At 38.9% G+C, this 21,694-nt stretch overlaps 1 protein-coding gene across 9 annotated transcripts in view; it reads right to left on the minus strand.

Annotated features, from left to right (window-relative positions):
- Nucleotides 1-4,582: 4,582 nt before the first annotated feature.
- Nucleotides 4,583-21,694, minus strand: part of LMO3 (LIM domain only 3) — a 142,758-nt gene continuing 125,646 nt past the window's right edge. For all 9 annotated transcript variants that reach the window (XM_018080879.1, XM_018080878.1, XM_018080880.2 and 6 more), the window contains 2 exons: nt 14,257-14,382; nt 4,583-5,263 (listed from right to left, as the gene is read on the minus strand). In XM_018080879.1, the coding sequence (XP_017936368.1) occupies nt 5,158-5,263; nt 14,257-14,382 (232 nt within the window). In that variant the 3' untranslated portion in view covers nt 4,583-5,157. The remainder of the gene's footprint in view (nt 5,264-14,256; nt 14,383-21,694) is intronic.

The following is a 21,694-nucleotide window of genomic DNA, read 5'->3' on the forward strand; positions in this document are numbered from 1 at the left end:
TTGCAGGAGGTGAGGTGGATTCCTGCATCTTCAGACTCAGCTGCAGAGCAAGAGACTCCATGTTCTCCCTCTGCATCTTCATTTATGAAACTTATCACACAATTACCTGCAGGCATGTGTTAAATGTGACACTGGTCTCTGCAAAATAATGGGCCAATTGCAAACAATGAATAAAGAGAGGCAGCCCCATTTATAACTGCTGTTTCAACAGAGCTGTGTTGTAATCAAAGTGATCTGAGGGTGACTCATTAATTAATTGATGTTCTTTTTTATTATGTGCTATTGAGTTAATGAGTAATTTGTGCTAGATAACTCTCTGAACACACTGATTACGTGAGATATTTTCTGGGGCTTTCATATCAATGACATGCTGAATAGGTGGAAGATGGTATTTGCTTATGTACACTCATTATTAGCAGGTTCAGGATGAATATAAATCAGCAGAAGGGCATTTTGAAAGGTATTAGATACATGCAGCTCTTACTTTAAGGCTTTAAACAGATACTCTTCAGCTTTTAATGCCTTAAATAGTATTAAAATCATTTCCTTTCTCTCACCCACAATTGGCAGCTTCTAAAAGGTGCCTACACAAAAGATTTTTACTGGGAGCATGTTTGTGCTAATGGCCTATTACCTTGCACATATTGTATTTTGGTTTCCTTTTGCAAGGTACTGAACAGTAAACAGGTTTGGTCTGCATCATTGGCCTGAAGTAGGAGAAATGTGTTAAGTGAATATGTAATTGGCTTTTTTTCTCTAAAGTGGTATTTAAAAGAATAAAAACACTGTTCTTATATAGAGTACACACTTTGTTTTCTGTAGTTTGAGTTGTTAAAGCTTTTGCTTTATTGAAACCACAACATCTCCAATGCCATAGGAGTTTTTATTCATTAAACAACAAATGGCTAAATTGATAATTTAGTCTGACAACAGCAGCACAGTGGAAGCTTTCAGTAAAATCAGCTAAATGTATAAAATTATACCCAGCAATCACTACAGACCTTCATTTTTGACAAGATTTGTTCTAGGTACCGATGACTGTAAACTACCTACTGCTGAGAAAATTATAAGAAGCTGCTGCATATTACGTTGAAAAAAGCCTTTAAAGTACTTTAAAGTCTATACAGGCGAAACCTTGCCACAGTCCCTGCTTGTTTCTTTTCCCCACAGTTTCCCTTCTCACTGACCACTTTTCAATTTATTTTCCTCAAGTCGTTTCATATGTAGGCAATTAGGAACGTTTCAGGGGTTGTTGGATGATTTTCCTTTATTTACATTACATGAGCAAAAATTTGAGCATCTTGGGAGGATAAGAAAACAGAAGAAGGTGTGCTTAGAAAAAAAAACCAAAACCAAAAATATAAAAACACAATTATGAAACAGATCAAGTTTTAGCCCTGGTCACTGCTTCTGCCAAATCCAGGCTGTCTTGGTTCATCACCAGTAGTGGCAGATTACAGACACAGCAGGTTACGGTTGTCAGAAGAGCTTTTTGCAGCTGAAAATCTAGGTTTGATAATTTGTACTTTTCCATGTGGCTCAAACACCAGCCACCCAAGAATAGTAGATTTTTTTTTTTAAATTATTGTTATTATTATTATTTTTGTCTGGCTAAACTTAGATATTTGTACATATTGAGATAAAATACCCTAAAGATGGGAGACACAAATGGAAGCATTCCTGCCTGGCAAATGAGCATACACTGAGTACTGGTCACTAGCAGAACATTTTGCTCTATGCAGACAGAGCATGTTGACACAGACAGTGATGGAGAAGAAGAACCAAAGCAGATAACTAAAAGCAACCCAAAAGAATGGTCTAGGCCTCTGTCAAAAAGATCAATAAAGTGGCCTAGCAGATAATCTCTCTTCAGTGTTGTCTTATGTTCTTATACTTTATTGGAGTTGTAAATGTTTCCACTAAATATTTCAACTCCCAGTTATTATTTTAACAGCCAGGCAAGATGGAAGTTTGAAATACAGGAAAATGTGTGATTTATCTTTGACCTACATCAAATCTAAGTTTATACTGTATCCTTTACATACAAATTTTAGATATGTATGTGAATAAGATATATGAGCTTAAAGTGCTGAAAGCAGTGCCATACCATTGCAGCACTGCAAATGTGTATATCAATATTTCCTTTTCCTTACATCAGGTAAGGTTGATAGAATGGTGAGACTGTTTTATTTCTCCATAGCAGGACCACCTTCCTCTTCTGCACTTTGGCCTATGTTACAAAACACACACATGCACATATGAGCAACATGGCATGTTATAACAAACCACTATTTTCCCATTGCACTGTCTTAATTTAGTCTACAGAGAGCTGAGCAGTGGCACTTTGTGTTAATGAGAGAGCACTTTAGCATTTACAGCACTGTTAGTGTGTAGTTGCCATCGCCCCCAACAAAGCCTTCCACAGGTTTAGTTGGTTCTGGTGCTCTCAGATCTGTGGTTACCCACTGTGAATGCTCCTCCTCTCCCGTGATGTCCTAATGCTGCCTGTAACACCTGCATGCACGGCTCTTGCTTTCCTGAAGAGCCAAAAATGCTTTACAAAGGCAGTGTATGCATTGGCCCCATTTGACAGACAGGGACAAATGAGGCACAGAGAAGTTGAATGACTTGCCCAAGCTTACAGGAAGTCAAAGCCATAACCCAAGTCCCTTCTTTCCTCTTCTCCGGCCCTGTTGCTGAACCAGGGATTTCTATCCATTCTGCAGTCTACTAGTAGAAATCAGAAGAGATATCTTTCTGACTTCAAACAGAAAGACCCAAGAGAGGCTGGAGGAGAAAATTGAAATTGGACTCAAAATAAGATACTATGATTCTTCCCTTTCTGTCCATCCTGACCTTCATGGAAAGGACAGCTTGTTTATTGCACTGAAGTAGATCTGGAAGAGCCTAATAATACCTCTGACACCAACTGCTTCGTTATCCCAAAGACATTAAGGGACTGTGGAAGGAGTGGAAAAGAGACTTGTGCTCAAGGTTAGGAAGGAAAAAAGTCCACAAAAGAGGGCCAAATTTAATTTGAAAAGCTATGTGGAGCTATTTTGTCTAATTAGCAAGATCAGCCTGAGGAGTCATTGCATTTCTTACTGGTCCTGTATGAGTCAAAGTCAAGTTTTATAAGCCATGCTTATTTTTAAAAGGGTTCACAGCCAGAAACAAAAACACACTGTAACAATAGTCATTAGAACTAAATATCCATTTCTAAGTCAAGCCACTGTGCAGTGTACTCATAACATACACTAGAGGAATTACCCCACTGCATTACAAAGTTTCTTTCATCATCCCCAGGAAAAACATGTTGGAATGAGCAATAGGACAGGAAGAGCAGGGAAGGACAGCACTCAACTTGAGCAGAGAGGAGTGTTCTCAATCTAAATTAAAACAAGAGCTCAGCTTCATAACAACATAGGGTATAGTCGGTTTCATGTATATTTTTTTCTTAATACTGTTTTGTTGTTTGGGTGTTTTTGTTTTGTTTTTTCTTTTAATACAGGTTGTTTTTCCAGCGAGCCAGATTACAGTGACAAACAGACAAGAATTAATTATGTATTTAACAGCTTTTTACACATTCATCCTGCCTTCCTTTGCTAAACACCTGTAAGCTCTGTCAGGGCACGAGCACTTGGGGACATCCTGCTGATGCAATAGCTTCATGGCTTTAAAAACAGAGGTCCACCTCTCTTACAAAATGGACTGATTGCCAACAGGAGCTGTCAGCAGTGATTTCACCTCTGCCTAAAGGATTTTAATTGCCAGTATTGATGGGACAAACATGTAGGATGTTGACATGGACAGCAAAGTACCTATGCAGTCGAGAGAGGTAACTCTCCCGTTCTGTACTGGTATTGCAAAGTTTTGTCCCATCCACATCAGCATTTAAATTACCTTCAGCTTTCACTGAGATGGGTAATTAGTAACCAGTCACTCTCCTAGTGTCAGCTCAGGGTCATTTCTTTAATGTAAATAGACCCTCAGAGGGGGCTGTTTACAGTGCCTTCTACTTTCACTTTTTTCCAGGGTTTGTTGAGCACACAGCCCCAGAAAACTTTAGGGTTAAGCCCTGATTAAAAAAAAAAAAAAAAAGAAAAAGAAAAGAAGAGAAAAAGGAAACAGAGAGAGGGAGAGAGAGACCTGTCAAATTTTAAGAATTTTTTAAAATGTATATAAACAGAAGTCTTCTCCCTTTCCTTTCCCCTGCCCCCAAACTAAATAATTTCAGAAAATAACATATATATTTATATATATATAAAAAATAAGATACCCAGAGGCACTGGTTTGCATTAGGGCTTAATTTCCAGCTAAATTAAAAATCAAATCCAGGCATTTGGAATGCCTACAGGGTGCAAAAGCAGCACCCAAAATCATTAACTTTTGCACCTTTTATAATATATCCCAAACCAGTCAGATTTGCTTTTCAAAATTTTGTAGTAAAATAAAAGTGCTCTTTGAGGAAAATCTATGCAATTAAACAGCAGATGCTTAACCCCTGAAAAATAGAGGCTTATAACAGAAGTGCTGATAGACCCTTAACCATAGCATCATTAGCAGCACGTGCTGCTAGTTATTAATTTTCTAAATAGTTTTAATGTAAACAGTATTCTTAAGCTCTAAGTGTAGCATAATGGTTGGGATTTGCTCTTTAATGCTTTTTACTAGAAAGATACAGCTCATTTAAAATAGCTGGTAGATACAGAAAGCATAAATATACAGTAAGTTTAGACACTGATTGTACTAAATGCAACAATACAAAGAAGCAAACAGGAACACAAATGGTAACACAATAAAACTGTATTACATTTGTGCTTCAAATATTACAATACATTATGTACAATAGTCCAAAATAAACATCTCATGCCAAGTGACACAAAAAGAAACAAAAAAGCCCAAACAAACAAAAACCCCCAAGAGCAAGCAAAAAGAATCCAGCTGTATGTACAGTACTTTTTTAATTAACATTCAACTCTGAACTGGAGCAATTTTCACTACATACAGATGCAGTCCACCTTTTATGTCACGCAACCATTCAGTCTCCCTATATCTATGCTATTCAGTAGGTTCCTGTGTCATTTCTTATATACATGTTGAGCAAAAAAGATAAAAGAACATAGTGCTTTTTATTCTTAGTGGTGTGGCATCCAATCAGCGAACCTGGGGCGCATAACCTTCTTTCATTAAACCCTCCTCATAGTCTGTCTGGCAGAGAATCATGTTGTTCTTCAGGAAAAATTTGTCTCCAACACAAAATCTGAAATTACAACAACAAAGAGAAAAAAAAAAGAAGAGATATAGTCTGAGGATGAACGTTGTGATATGATCTTACACATAAGGATGGTACAGCCTGTGTTTGTGGGTTTGTTGCACTGCCCGGCTCACGCCGCTGCTGTCTGTACAGCACACACAGACGGGTGCACATGTGTGAAAGCCCAGCAGAGGTGTTGCTCTGGTACCAGAATTAATCCTGTGCTTTCAGCAAAACCTAGTGCAGTCGAGCACTTTTGCTTCCCTGGCCAAAGACTTCATTCAAAGCCCACCGAAGACTGTGGGAGTCTTGGATCGGGTCGCTGGCACGCAGACAAAACACAACAAATATCCCAGGCTACTGAGCTGAGCGAAAAGTACATGTCCCGCTTTCGTACAAATCAGAAGAAAAGCAAAGAAAACAAAGTGATCATATGCAGTAGAAAGCTTGTCTGAGACATGTTATATTTGCCCTGTGAGGGCGTGCCAGTGAGAGTCTCTCCTTACATTCCGGTTGGATATATCGCTAGATTCAATTTAAAGTGGTGGTTCTGAGAACCGTTCCTAGCACACAACTTTTACATATATTGTGGTGGAAACCAGAAGCACACAGGCATGCAGACAAACCTTTTTTTTTTTCCTGTAGGAGTTGATCATAAATTTAGTTACACAGCTAACTACTCTCTCTCCTGTGGTATCAGTGTACCGACCTTGTTATACTATTACGTGCATCAGAATGATCTGATTGCTACAAAACGCTTCTGAGAGATTTCATTTGATTTTCTCTGATGACTAGGAAAGTCACATAATGTTAATGCTCCTGGCTGGCTGGCTTCAAACTTCAAGTAAAGTAGGATTTCCCAGCTAAGCAGTACACTTGAATTTAAGAAGGCTCTTCCCTGACATGCCCTCAACCCTTCCCCTTGACAAAGCCAGTCTTCTTGAAGATACTTAGGAAATAAGTGAATAGGGCCAACACAGAGAAAACGTTTCCCTAGTGACTGCCTTGGCAGGGTTACATGCCTTTGTTTATAGTGAACTCTCCAGCTATAAAATATATTGGGAGGCACTGCTCGCATTATTCCAATTAAAATGAAAGAAAGTAACCTAAATGAACCCCTTAACACTGATGTGAATAAATGAAACCAGCCTCTACCAGCTAATTATGGATCTCACTACATAAAGTATTGTTTAATGTGTAATGGATTATAATGTCCTTTTTTGTATAATTTCCAAATGGTGACATCTTGGACACAATTAGGGTCAGATATAAATGCTTGTGTTGTTTACGGTGGATTTAACAGCAGAGTAGCTGTGGGAATAGCTGTATATGTATTTAATTGTAACAATTTAACCTTCAAACAATGGTGCCTACTGTAGTTGACCCAGTAAAACTCCGTAGATGACACAGGTTGACCCACCTGACCTTTGATAGTGGTCTGTCTTTATGGGAGAGTCAATCTCTAATGATGTTCAAGCAGAAATCTTGGTGAATTGTCACAGATTAAATTGTGTATGGAAAGCAGTCCTTTAATGTTTTGTGAAGTTGGAGGTTTAAATGAGTAGCAGTTGGACTGATTTACATTTGTGAAGATTGGAATGCTAGACAAACAGTGAACCCATTTATTTTCCAACTGGGTAGCTTTGGAAATTTATCCTTATGCTAGCTAAATAGATAGAGGGAAAATAGTGTAATAAAAAAGTGGATTGAAAAGAATTAGCTTTGCTCTTAAAGGAAAATTGGTTTGTTTATTTGTGGACTTTTTTTTTCTGTAGGATTACTGCCTGCTGATGATGATGATTGAAAATAAAGATTAGGGAATGATCCCGAAATCTTTAACTTATTTGTGGTCAAGACTCTTTTACAGAATTTAAAGGTTCCTGTTATTCTTCTCACCCCAATCCTGGTGTACCAGACTACTAACAACACAAATGATTTTGAGCAGCTATGTTGAAATGTAGAACTCATGCAGAAAAGCTGTTCTTTGGCATTTTTTCTAGTTCCCGTCTTTTGTAATTTCGTCCATTGACAGCAATGCCAAAAAAAATTCTTTAGTGTATCTCACAAGATTAAGTAAAAGAGTCTTAACTAGTACCCATATGTAAATTTATTTTTCCCAAAGAAGTAATATTTAACTACAACAAAGAACCCCTAAACCCACTCCTTCTTAGTTTCTCTTAAATAAACATACGGATTAATATGGACTAAAATCAGGGAAAGTTATTGTATTGTGACAAATCAGTCACTCTGCTACAGTTTGCCCACGAATTAATGATGGAGACTGAGCAGGAGCTGCCAGGCTGGCAGTGCCCACCACATCAGAGGGTTACTGCACAGCAAGGTGTCTCTCCTGCTGGGTCAGTCACCAGTGGGAGACAAAACCACCTCTGCATCCAGCAGAAAACCCTAACTCTGAACTGTTAACGTTATTCAGCTATGTATTCCTTTGTGTTCCAGACTAATAAAAAGCTTAGCAGGTTAATTTGTTTAAAATATTTAGCAAATGAAAAAGACGCTGCTCAAGTGCAATTCACTTGCCCGGCACTACTCACACGTGTGACTTCCTGCAATGTTGCAAAATCCTGGCTGGAGGATTTAGTTTCTCAGCCCTCAGAGAAGTGACACAGTTGGAATTAAACTGCACCAGCTACACCGGGGTGTCAGGATGCCTTTCCTAATAAAAACTGTCAATGCCTTTTGCTTGTGCAGTGTTAATATGTCGAGCCAGAAATGCTCTACCTGTGTCTACGTGGCATTTGACAGCTTTATGCATGAATGGCTTTAAACATACACAGTTCCACAAATCATTTACCTTCCAAGTGTACAGCTGTCTTGTGGAGAGGCTGCCAGTGGCCTGTCTAGACACGCTTGGTTTTTGATAACCTGTGGGGTTGGGGTCTGTCTGCATGGTAAGACATCCTCTGGGTTCACCCAGATGATCCTTCGTGCCTGGGGGGAAACCTGTTACTTGCAATAATTGTGGTCCAAATTCTGCAACTGTTTTCATGCGGTGCAAGTTCAGTGACTGAAACGTATTTGGCAAAGACTGACGGTGAGGCTCGTGCTGGCCCCTGAGTAATAAATGTGTGAATTGTGCACTCATTAGGTGACAAAGAGGTAAGCACCAGGTGAAAAACCTGTAATGGTGGCATGTTAGCTCCCAGGTACAACGAGACAAAGCAAGCAGGCAGATGAAGTATGACAAATTCTGTCCATTCACACTTTCAACCTTATTTGACTCTCAAAAACAGATTTAGCCTCCTCTGAAGTGAAAGAGCTAAATCTATAACTACTGCAGACTGGTTTTACACACTCTAAGATTTAAACCCAGCTTAGCTTTGAATGGAAGGGTAAATGCATCTTTCCACTAAGGTTGGGGTTTTTTTACAGAATCGGCATAGGATGTAAATCAGGGCACAATTTGGACATGTATACCAAATGGAGTCAAGGAGCATATTAAGATGCCACTGTGTTAGGAGTATATAATTAGGCAAGACTATTACTCTTCTAGCAGGTAGATGGTAGTCTTCAGCCTTCCCTAAAACCCTCACCCAATTTCTTTAATAGGCATGCAAGATGAACGGGAAAGAATATACAATAGGCTGCATTAACATGCCAGATTGGACTTACCACCATAAATTGATAATAGTACTTTTGACACGACTGTGACATTAGTAGAATGACCATTATAATTAACCTACATCCTAGAACTCCTGTCGTATTTTACAATGGCAAAAGGAAGGCCATTTATATTACAAAATGACCTCTGTTATCACCTTGTTTGGAAGGGGAAGGTGCATCTAGACTAATCACAAGAAGTATAAAACTCCCATTTTGAGAAATAGCTCTTTCATTGTTCAGAACAGATATTTAAGGAGATCTCACTGCTGTCTGTCATCTTTTCTGATGCACAAGATGCATGTCAAGGTACTGAAGGTTTCTTAAGAAAGTGAGAGAAATATTGCTGTGAACAAAGATGGCTGTGTGTGTGTCTCCTCTGGTTAAGTCAGATCTTTGTTGTAGAAAGAAACAAAATCTGTAAGCATTTAATTGATTTCCTCGAAGATAAAGGAATCTCAGACTTACCACACCTACACCCTTCTCTTCTGCTTTTTGCAATCAATGTCCTCTGCTTTTCCCCTTTCCTCTTTTTTTTTAAGTTTCTTTGCGTTTCCATTGTAACTCACACTAACATTACTCTGCATCACTAAGAGAACTAAGCTACCCTTTAACATGACAGTTCATCAGTCCACACCTCTGCTTTACTAATTCTGGGGTTCTGTCAAAATGCCCATTTCAAAGTCTGGAAAATATGATCTGTGCCTGGGTCTGTACATTTTCACCAGTACGATGGAGTGTAGGAACACGCAGAATCCCAGCTCAACTCATAATGACAAATCTCAAAGTGGTATGTTTTTCATTTACTATGTTTTAAACAACAGGTATGGACAATGTATTAATTTTTATTCTAAATTTAGAGACACTCAATGAAAATAAGTAGTATTTTCAGAATTTATAAAATGACCACTCATGAAAAAAATCTGGTACTGGTGTTTGAAATAAGGATGCCCCTGGAATTGCATTCCCTCCTCCCCACTTGACAGAGAACAAAGGCAGCATTGTGTGGGCATTTAACAGCTTATACTGGAGGTGTTTACAGCTACATCAGGACAGCGATTTGAATGAGTGTGTAACCATTTTCAGTCCAGTTCCCATTAAAAATAAAGGCTATTTCAGACAGAAGGGTAGAACTGTAGATTTAAACACCTCTCAGTGACAGCAGATGGGGGTTTTAAACCATACCCTGAGTTGACTTCAAACGGCAGAGAGAAAATATCTCAGAAATATGGAACAAGCTGCTAAAGATGCCGACAGAGAGTGAAAGGAAGGAGACATAAACTCGGGAAAGTGGGAAAGCCGAAGGCAGACTGACATCATTGCTGTAGTCAAAAGTGTCAGGCAAAGATACAGCTGAGCCCACTTGTAAGATTTTCCACTCCATTTTGCTAGTCACACACATGCAACCTGACAAAGTGTGAATGGCAGTGTCTGTTTACAAGTTTATTTTTCCAGTGGTTTCCTTTTTTTTCCCCCCCTTTAAATTTTCTGCAGAAATTAAGTGTATTGAAGCTCCTGTCAATATAAGGTGAGTGGCTTCTGAGAAGTTTAATATGTTTGCAGAGAAGAAAGGGGAACACTCACACCATTAAGATGACTGTCACTAAGCTCTGCGGGCATTTAGGTGATGGAAAAACTTCAAATTAGGAGTAAGCTGGACAGAGACATGGGAGATAAGAGGATGCTAAAACCTTTAGGCTATGAGCAGAGCTTAATATTCACAAAATTGCTACAGCTGTAAGCATCAGTATCAAGAAAAAAATGAGGGAAATATCTCAACAACTGGCTTGATGGAGCAATTAGATCTCAAGGCTGAATAGCTTTATGAAAGAAAAAATAGGAGACAGTGCCTATCTGACATCAGGAGACTAGGCTTGGTGGCTCAGGAGATCTCTTTCAGGCTGCCTCTGTCTACAGTCTTTCTTCTTGGAATACAGTATGTGAGACAATGCCTCTTTCTCCTCACTCTGCAAATGTCAGGTTCAGGAGGCCAATAAGAGGAGACAGGCATGTTATGAGTCAGCTCAGAGCTGGAGTTCATGGCCCAAACAAAAGTCCTCCGAAACCAAGGGGGTCTAGCTACCATCCACACTGAGACTTGCTCTAGATGGTGAGTTGTAGGTACTCGAAACTAAAAAAGGAAACAGTGAAGTTGTACACAAAAGCAGAAAAAACACCAAATCTTTCACAAAAGCACTAGGCAAAAACAGGCAGGCATCTCTCTCACTGGGTCAGGATCAACTATTTAAAGGGTACCAATGTGAGGGTCATGCAATAGCAAGCCTGAAGAATGGGCTGCCCCAAGCATCAGTGTTAATATAATTATTAGCTAGCTTGGATGGCAGGAGGGACTGGAAGGAGCACAGAAAGTCAGAAGAAATTCAGTGTTGGCAAAGACAAAGTAATGCAAACTGAAGAAACAACTCTGTATGCTCAAGAATGTTGCATGTGTTCTGTCAGGGAAAAACCTAAATGATATTTGATAACTGAAAGTGAAATGTGGAACCAAAAAAAGAGCATTATATACTCTGCAGAACTACTGTAGAGAATGACCCAAAGGATTTTATATTGAATGGGGGAAGAGAATGTGAAATTGGGGAATATGGCTAAACATACAGGCCTTGCAATAGCTGGTGAGCCTTGCTACATCCATTGGTAATTTTTGGACATTGCTGATGTGTTTATAAATAAAAATGTTCTCTTCAATAAATAAATTCTGGATTAGTGGAATTAGTGGCTGAAGTGAAAGGAAAGAGCAAACCTAAAGACTCTCAATAACATTATTCTGCATATGAAGGCGCAGAAGTTTAACTTTCAATAAAGTTGAACTGTTATATAAACTCATCCTTACTCAGAATCCACTGTTTGATTTTGTTTAGCATAACTAGAAGAAGAAAAAAGGATCCTAAGAAGGACAATTGAAATTATTAGTGACATGGTGACTGACAAGATTATTCAGTTTAAAAGAAAAGAGAAAGACGTTTCATAGTAGATGTAAAAAACTCCAAAATGGGTGATGCGTCAGGTGTCTAGCATTTCAGGGTTTTATTGCTACACAAATGATGAAAAACAAAAGATTTGAAGATATTTATTAATGGGAGAATGTAGTCAGTGGGATGCTTTGCCATAGGAACCGCAGAAGAGCTATGTTGGAGCATCCATGAAATAGGATTTATTGTAAGAAAACAACAAAATTAATTCTTCAGAGTGCCACTAGCTCCAAATTGTGAGGAAGATAGGTACCCTATAGGCAGTCTGCTTTAATAGGCTTCATGATAGCTATTGCAATATAATCAGGATTAGGGTCACTTCTGAGAATTTCTGAAATTCTTTGGAACTTCTGGAACCACACCCTGTTTTCACTAGATGAACAGTGTATTTCAGGTAAATTGATGGTTTTGTTTTAGTCTAAGACACCTTAATACTATTTCAGCAACCCTTTGCCCAAACTACAAAGTAAAAATAAAATAAAATACTAGATTGAAGGCTCAGGAATCATGAGGTTAAGAACTATTAAATATCCCAGTAAAGCTCCATTTCAGGAGCACCTCACAGCACTTTTCCAGGAGGTCAGTGGCCCCAAAGCCCAGTACAATGTGTATTAGCTGCAGTGAATTTGTACATTAGTCCACAATTGTAATGGTAGAAGAGGAATATTAAAATAATTACAACAGCTGTGCCTTTTTTTTTTGGGGGGGGGGGGGGGAGGAGAGGGGGGAGAAAAAAAGAAATTTCACTTCCTCAGATCCATGAGTGCTAACTATGATGAAAATCTTTTGCACTCTGGCTAACAAACATTGTCTGCTTTGCTTGACTGATGAAGATTAGCTGACTTCTTACATTAAAGAAGTTTGTCTTGTATGGGCTGAAGTGACAAGACAATAACTAAGTGCTAATTGTGCATAACCAACACTAAAGATATGCAGGCCCATTATGGCATGTAATAAATGAAGCGAACAACAGAAATATATTAGGGGCTTTAATAATGATACTAGAACCATGCTTTGGAAAAAAACAGGGATGTGAAGGGTTTAAGAAACGAAACCTAGGAGAGTGTGTGTGTCTTTCTTGAATGGGTGCTATGGGAGCCTCTGTCTGCCTTGCTCAGAATAGAGTTTCTTACTTCTGTAGCAAGACAAAATTGATATAGGACTTTAAATAGCATTAGAACCTATAATTACTTTGCATTATTATATAGTTTAAGCGGCAGTTATTACTTGCCTGGTATTTTAATTTCCCATGCAACATGATGAAAAAGGTCAATTTGGCTTTTTTTTAAAGAGCATAATTGTAGTGTGCTACACTTATTAGCAGCTGTACATTTTACGGTTCTTTAGGGATGTTTGATTTTTAAATGACTACAGTGTTAAAAAATAATAAACTGCAGGACAAGGTGAGTTAAGAAAGCTTATTTAGAGCTGTGTCTAACTTTGTTGTGTTAGAGGGTTATCTTCCTAATTTTTTATTACCTCCCTAGAAATGTACATCTTGCGTTTCTTCCCACCTGAAACTGAAAAAAATATGAATGCCATAAAATGCTAAATAGGATCATGTAATAACTGAAAAAAACCTGAAAATAATAGAGACATTAAGGAGAGGACATAATTGGCTCTCTCAGTTCCTAGACCTGATAGAAGTCACTGGCAAAGCTGCCAGCAGCTCTCGTGGAGTCAGAAATGGAGCTCTCGGTGAAATCTCTGACAGGATTTGGCCACCATTCTGAGAGTATTTGGTATAAATTTGGTTGCATTCCCCTATGAAAAAATCAGTTGTTACAATTTTACCATTATTTACATTTGTTCTCCAGCTGTGCCACATGTGCAATGCTTCAGAACAAAGTGTCGGGTTTGGATCCTTGAGATTTTTATTACCTACAGTTAGGATATGGAAATGAAAAATAGGTCTATAAGAGGTCCAATGCTGCTACAGAGGAAATGGTGGGAACAACATCTTTTAAATTTAAATGATTACAGTTCTGGCAACGGGAAGAAACAATGTGTACTTTAAAATAAATACATGTGATAAAATGAAGAATTAAGTGAAATTAATGCAATAATGACAAATGGTACTGCTATACTCTTCTGCAGAAAAGGATCTCAAAGACCTTTATAAATATTAATTAATTAAACTTGACAGACAGTCTTTTGAAGGAGAGGAAGTAACATTATTCTTTTTTATTGATGCGGGATTTGAGGCACAAAAAGTTTTCTGGCCAAGGTCATGAAAAATGTTCTGTATCAGTCCCAGGAAAAGTATCCAGGTCTTACTCTCAGTCTTGGGTTTCCACTGCTGGTGGATGTTTCCTCTTCTCTGGAATATATGACCACACCAGTGCTGAATTAGCACTTAGCTTATGGAACAGACCCAAGAAATTCTCTTACCTCTGATTACAAAGCTGACATGCAAAACAGTCCAGGTGATAAACATTGTCCTTTGCTCTCATCACCATCTCAAAAGCAGGTATGAGCTTACTGCAGGCAGCACAGTTTCCTGTAACGCCAAATAACCTGGAGATACAGAAAGAAATATATTCCTGAAGATGCTTAACTGAAAAGGAAACTCGCTCCACATTTTATTTTTTTTAATTTTTAATTTTTTTTTCCCCTCAACCTGGTCTTTGATCGACTTCCCAGCACACCTCCTTTTGGAAAGGCTGGTCTTTGATGGTCCAAATCTGCCCAATTTACAACATGAAGGCACAGTCTTGCCCAAGAGAGCTTTATGAAGTACTGACAGACTAATATTGCACCTATTGTGATGTTATTTTTTTTTTCTGCAGGTTATACTGACCTTTCTTGATAAAAGAAACATCTTGTTAAACTAAACAAAAGAAACAACACATTAGGGATGTTACATAACTGTGCAGACAGAGGTTAAGCTGTTTGCACAAGTGGGAAGAGTCTTCTACTATGATTCTGCCACGCAGGACAGAGCCACGTAACCTTGGCTTTTGGTGCTAGTTATTATTTAAATACACTTTAGCTAGAAAAGAAATAACACTTGAAAAAGCCAACATTCTTCGCATTTTTGACATCTAGTGCTAAAAGCTTTACCACTATTATTAAAAGAACATTTTATGAACAAGTCATTTAGATCGTCAGAAAGCATTAGTGGTTCATGCACCTTACAACCCTATACCATAGTTATTGCTATGATTATGTTATTCAGGTAGCACATTAAAGTAAATGAGGCTGTAAACTATATATAGTCACATCAGGAGCAGAAGTATAAAATACTGTAAGAACAATATGAAATGCTGTTTTTGCCAGACATCTATATGAATTTTTTTTTAAGTTCCCTTTGTTAAAGATTTTTCAATACTTTTCAAGTGGGTGTATTAAAAAAAAAGAAAAAAAAACAAAACCAAACCAAAACCCCCAAACAAAAAAAAAAACACCAAAAAACCCAAGCCAACATACATATGCACCCTTTTGTGACACAGAAGGATTATAATGAACAAGAAAAAATATGTTGGCTCTACATGGCAGCAATCTTTGAAACTAAGTTTATTTAAACTACTTAATAGTTGTGATGGATTATTAAAAGTAATGCTCTGCTTGTGCATAGCAGTTAATGCAGTTTTTAACTATGAAGCACACTAGATGAAAACGCCACATCTGCCAGCTTTCTTTTTTCCCTCAACATCAGGCTGACAGCAGAAAAATATAATGGCTCTCAAGGGAAACACCAAATTAAAAGCAGTTCTAAACTAATGAATTCAAAGGTGCTCTGTAGAAAATTCAGTTTGGTAACATAAAAATGAACGCAGGTTTTTTAATCACATCCCTCCATTTTATGGAATTGCATGGGTTACCAACAAGCCTACTTAATTCTAAATCCTTTTGCCTTCTGCTTCTACTTAAGGTGTGCTGCCTACAAAATACATGCCTGTTTAATTTAAAAGTTGTGAACCTTTTCCTCCTGTCTGAGATGCTGGTTACTGTGATCACTTGGAGAAATGCTGGGACAAGGCTCCTCTTAGAATGACTCAAGTCAACTTCTATTTCTGTTAAGTCTGATTACTAAAATCATAGGTTATTTAAGAAGATTATAAATATTCCTTTTGTAAAACATTCAGTTCCTGTTCTACCTCCATCATGTGTGGGTTTTGTTGAGGTTATCTAAATCCCACTCAGATTTCCATTCCTCATCTGTAAGAAGGACGCAAGACACCTTCCAGTCATGGGCTGGCTTTGTGTTGAAGATGACTATACCCACGGAGGAAAGTGTTTTCCTTCACACTGGTAGTTTAGTTGTACAAGGAAAGCAGGTCAGGCTGCAAAAGGTACTAGAGACTGTAGGTACATTGTTCTGTTACTGTGTGGCTGCAGTAAAAGGAGAGTCGGACTTTAAGGCACGAACACAACAGCAACGTGTAAACACAAAGATGAGAACAGTCCCACCGCCTCCAAGCTCAGTGGAGGGGATAAGACAGCCCCTCAATGCTCAGGTGGTTTAGGTGCAACAGCTGAACACCTGAGACACAGCTGAAGCCCCTTGCCACTGAGGGTGCTGGGTGCAGGCTGTGTCACCTTCCACCGGCACGTCCTCCTTGCAGGTGCGTGTGTGCGTGAGAAAGGGGGAGCCCATCACAGCCAGCGTTGCAGTTGGCATGTTGCAGAGCAGTGAAACAATTTGGGATTGTCATTCAGCACCGTGCAGGACAGAGATTTACTGCACCCAAGTCCACTATGTGAGGGTTTCTGCAGTCCTGAAATGAGAGACCCCCACAGAAACTGCTTCAGCTGAGCACCAGATACATTAAAATTTTTCAATTACGTAGAGGGAAGGAGGCCCTCCTTGCTGTTAGTCCTTCCCCACCACACACAGAACAAACATGTGAGATTTATATTAGCTATTGTTAATTTTGGATAAAGCTGTTTATACGAAGAACATAGTTTTCTGCCATTAATAATAATAATAAAAACCCCACAATGCCATTTTGAAATTCTGGACATAGTTTCCCCCAATTTCAATTGCTCTCGCTCCCTGAGCATTTATCAGCTACCTGATTAGAATTTGTTTCCACACAAACCATTGATCATCAGCCTATTACTAGGCAAATGACAGTTAATTACCCACTACATTAACCACTGGGACCTGAGACCTGCTTCTGCTGCCATCAGTCAACATGATAAATGTGGCAAGTTCAGTAATGCATGGCCAGCCCTGAGCTGCCTGCTATAGTGTGAACAACCCTCAATCTCACTTCCAGGCCCAGGAAAATCTATGGCAATCTGCATAATTACAAGCTCTGGGTTAATAACAGACAAATGATTTGTTGCATCTAAACAAAGTCCTTGGAATGGGCCTGGTCTCCTGTGGCTGCCCGGGCTGCTGTTGTGCCACCGGTGTGCTTCCCACTACAACGTGCACAAAACAGATCTCTGACGCTGTATCCTTCCAATTTGTTGCCCTCCAATTTATGGATTCTGCATATGTGATTTTTAATCATTAAAGAACTCTTGAAGCAATATTATCTTAATTATTCTCTGCTGTAACCAGGGAATTAGGCTTCAGATAAAATTTTCTTCTTCTGTGCACTTTCCCTGCCTCGCTGGAGGCTCCATCAGTTTTCATCTACACCTGGACTCTGAAATTCTAATGATGAATTATTGCCCCTTTTCCTAAGAGGGTGAACCTTACAAGGGAACATTTTACTGAACTGTCAGCTCACAGACTGAGTGCGGAGATGCGGAAATCTGATCTAATTTACTGCAAAACGATGCATTTGTTAGACTTTCTCCTCAGTTTTGTCCAAGGATCAAGAGATCAGTCAGGAGTGACCTTCATGTACTCCTTTGCACTGGAGTATATGCACTCGGGTCTCCATATGATGTTTTGTTTTCTTCCCCTCTTCAAACCTGTTACGCAAACAAGTTTCTAAAACATGAATTTTACTATTGAAGGGAAGAAACAGTTTCTTGACAGGCTCTTAACTGGAGCTGATGCACCAAGCTATGGTCTCTTGTTTTGTCTATTTTACCAAAAGAGTATTTAATTTCTACCAGTACTTGCAGCTACCTGGTACCATTCTGTGCTCTATTTCCTTTTTCTCTGTCGTAAGAAAACACTTAAACATGCTCACATCTACTTACAGATAGTTAGACTATGCCTTAGCTACCTCAGCAGATTTAAAAACTGAACCTTACTGATTTCACCTAGGAAGAATTGATGAGAAAATTCTAAAGTACCAGGACAGATCTCTTGATAAGATGAACCAACATCTGGAATTTTACATTTTTTTTCCATATATGCCCCAACAGAGATTAGAACAATCAGCCACAGCAAAATCTTTCATTCTTAATGGATTTGAGCAGTACAGAACATCCTGCACAGAGCTAAAAAATGAAAGGCACGCAGAAGCCCTTCTACAAACAAACCCAAACCTGACATTTTGAGCAGCAAAAAGTGTGATTAAGCATCAGGCTATTGATTCTACTTTGGTAGGTTTACTAAACAGAAACCTGAAGGTTAAGTACTGAGAGATGAGAAATGGGAAAAAGTTGAGAGGGGAAAGACAAGAAAAACAAAGGAAAGGAAGAGTGGACAGATACACAAAAGAGCTCATGAGGCACGTGCTTTCTAGAGGGACCCAATTTAACCACATTGACACCAATTTCCATCCACTCCTACAGATTTTGGGTGAGGCCCTGAGTAAGGAGGAGAGACCCAGTTCTCATCATTACCTTAGAAATGCTCCATCACACAACTGCACCGTTAGGCAGAACTGCACACATGCTGACATCAAACAGATTTGGGCCATAATTCCCTGTCAAATTACACGGGACTTTCACAAGATTTAGGATCTAATGTTGTTGATTACAGCTGCTCCCACAAGCTTCCTCCTTTTTGCTGTTCTAGTTTGACAACTGTCCTCTGTAAGATCCATTGATTTGCTACCAGCAGCACTCTTTTGCCTACTTTAATTTTATATTAAAATGTTGCATGATTTGGATAAGACGTCTGGGTTTCCAGTAGTACAAAATATCTGTTTGCACAATGGAAAATGAAGGAGGAAAAACATCTTAAGATACGGGAATGACAAAGCAGACATTAAATGGAATTTCTCCCGTGGTGCAGTAATTATGGATAGTTTCACATGGTTTCAAATTATTTTTTCTCCTCATTCGCACTACTGGGTTAACTAGGTTCATTAGGGAAAGAATATATATGGGAGCTGAGTTCTAAACCTGCCTTCTCCACTAACTCAGTGGGTGACCCTGGCTACTCACTTAATTTTGGTCTCAATTTATTCGTTACAACGAGGTGAGACCTAATCTTCACATTGTAATATCACTGCTAGACACTGTTTCTATAAAAAATTGAAATGCTACTCTCAAACCTCAGTTTCACAGTGCATGAGGGATCAAAACAATACACACATGGTTTTAAATGTAATCAGACATTTACTGAAATAGACAATCAGCTTTTTGTTTCCTAGTAGGTTTGTGTATTATTCAGGATTTCAACTCAAACTGTATGCAGTGAAAGACAGAATTTGGCCCTTAGCAAATATTTCAGACAGCATAAGATGCTATTTGGAGAAGCATAGAACCACATAAAAGAATCTTAAAGTTAATGAGAGACAGAAAAAATTTACCTAAGCATCTAGATTACAAAGCACATTGAAAAGCATAGTTTTTGAGAATATGTAGTTTTTACATGTTGAGTATTATTTAGATTATTAGATGGAGATTAGTTAGACATTTCTAAGTGACTTCAGGACACAAGTACTACTGTCTTTAAATAGTCTATATTCTCTTACTTCCCACAAGATATTTTTTAAAATTCTCCCTGTCAAATTGTAGAGAAAAGGAAGCAGGTAAATTTGTCCCACATGCATTTTCATGAACGCCTGGAAAACTTATTTCACTCCCACCCATCCTCCCTTCCCTGGAACAGTTTTCTAAATGCTCATTGAAAACGAAACATGGTTCCAGCTAAGGGGAGAGGAGAAGCTGCCCCATTTTCCTACTGAAGCTAAACCACACAAGAAATGAGAGCAGAGAGTTTCCACTCACCCTGCTCATCCACAGCCCTCCTGGCTGCACTCACTAGTATCCAGTAAAAGACTTTTGGTGGCTCTGCTTGAATTAACTCTGGTTCAGTAATCAGAGACTACTTAGAAAGAAAAGAAAAAAGTGAGGAACCAACCGACCACAGAAGAAAACTTTTGAAACAGTTTTGGATCCTCTCCTGTAACCTCATTGCTGCTTATACATCCTTCCCTCACTTCCCCTCTTTTAAAATTCTTTGTTGACAAAACTGGGGTGTCAAAAGAGGGAAACATTATGAAGTTGCAAACCAGGGAGCTCAACAGATTGAAGTGCTGGGCCTCCAGCTAGATTTCCAGCGCTCCTTAGCTGCAGGTGAGATGGACAAATTTCCACTGGAGCTCAGCTCTCTGAGCACTGAATTATTTTAGAAAATTTAAAATTGCAAGTGTCATAACATAGGAGCAGTTAGCTAACACGGTTTAGATGCCTATGCAGATTAGCTTAGGACCTTGTCCCGCATTTCAGAGACTGCAAAAAAAATGAAGAAAGAGAAGTCAAACAAAACAGTCCAGTTAGTTTAAGCATGTTAAGGAAGGCATTCACAGGCAATTGCTGAAGCGTGCTTAAATGCCTACTAAAATCAAAGGCTGATTCACTGTTTGCCTTGTTTGGTAATGCTGTGAAAAGAGAGTTCGTTTTGCCAAACTGGAGCTGAGAAACCCTTTCACCTCAGTCCCCTTCATTTTCTTTTAACAGCAAAACTCAGAGACTGAAGAATTAACTCCATGTTGGAAGCCTGCTGATACTCCTAACACTGTTTGTAAGGATACCCACCTGGAAACATCTCTTCTTTGCTGAGGGTGAGCTGCAGTACATCTCTAGGTCCTCTGCTACTAAAAATTTGAGTTGTAGCTGAAATGCAGGCAGATGGGAATGCAACAGCAGAGCATGGCTGTAGCCTCACTGTTTGGAGCGTGTTTTGCTTTCATGCTTAGCTCACCTGCCTGTGTCAGTAAGCCCGTCTGGGATTCGGTGGGGCCGTGTGTGACATTTAGCACTCGTGTATCTGCGGTGTAACACCCCATAACGCTGTAACCACACCCTGAAGACAGGAGGTGCAAATCTCCCTCAGGTGAAGCTGCCACTTCTCACACCGTTCTATTCTATACAACTATTGTTGAGGAAAATAACCGTATGCAAACTGAAGTTCAATAGTTAATAAAGAGGGTTTTTTTTTGCTTTTCTGTACCTGCCTTCATCACTGTGGGTCGCAATTTACTGTTGCTGAGCTGCTCCCCTCAGTGCAGACTTCCAGTTTGTTCCCTCTGCTTGGAGCAAACTATTTGCTGAACTCCATCCTGCATCTGCTGATTTTCATGAAACTGAGTCTTTTTTTTCCTCTGCAGACTGCGCGAAAGAATTCTTTATGTAAAGATAACATGGATGAATTCCACTTTCAAACACCTTCAAATCAGACATTCAAAACAAAATACAGATTTACTTCTATATCCTTCCCTAATTAGGTTATTTGTGTTCTGTGAAACAATCTAAGCTTTCACTTGAAGTAGTTATTACCAGTTGTAATTTTGCCTCAAAAAATTTGAAGCATGACCAGGCATTATTGATGGAATACCACTTTTCTAAATCTATATTTTGAAAAAGGTCTGGGAAGCAGGAATTTTGTTGTTCAGTCAATGGAGTGTTAACTCCAAAGCCTAAATCACACAACTTTAAAAAACCCTTGTTCATCTTAGGAGCAAATATAGCTACATCGTTTATGTCACAGTCTGCTACCCTGTCCCTTCAGTCATGCAGCCAG

Source organism: Manacus vitellinus, unplaced genomic scaffold, assembly GCF_001715985.3.
Source record: "Manacus vitellinus isolate BGI_N305 unplaced genomic scaffold, ASM171598v3 scaffold_5_pilon, whole genome shotgun sequence".
Classification (NCBI taxonomy): Eukaryota; Metazoa; Chordata; class Aves; order Passeriformes; family Pipridae; genus Manacus; species Manacus vitellinus.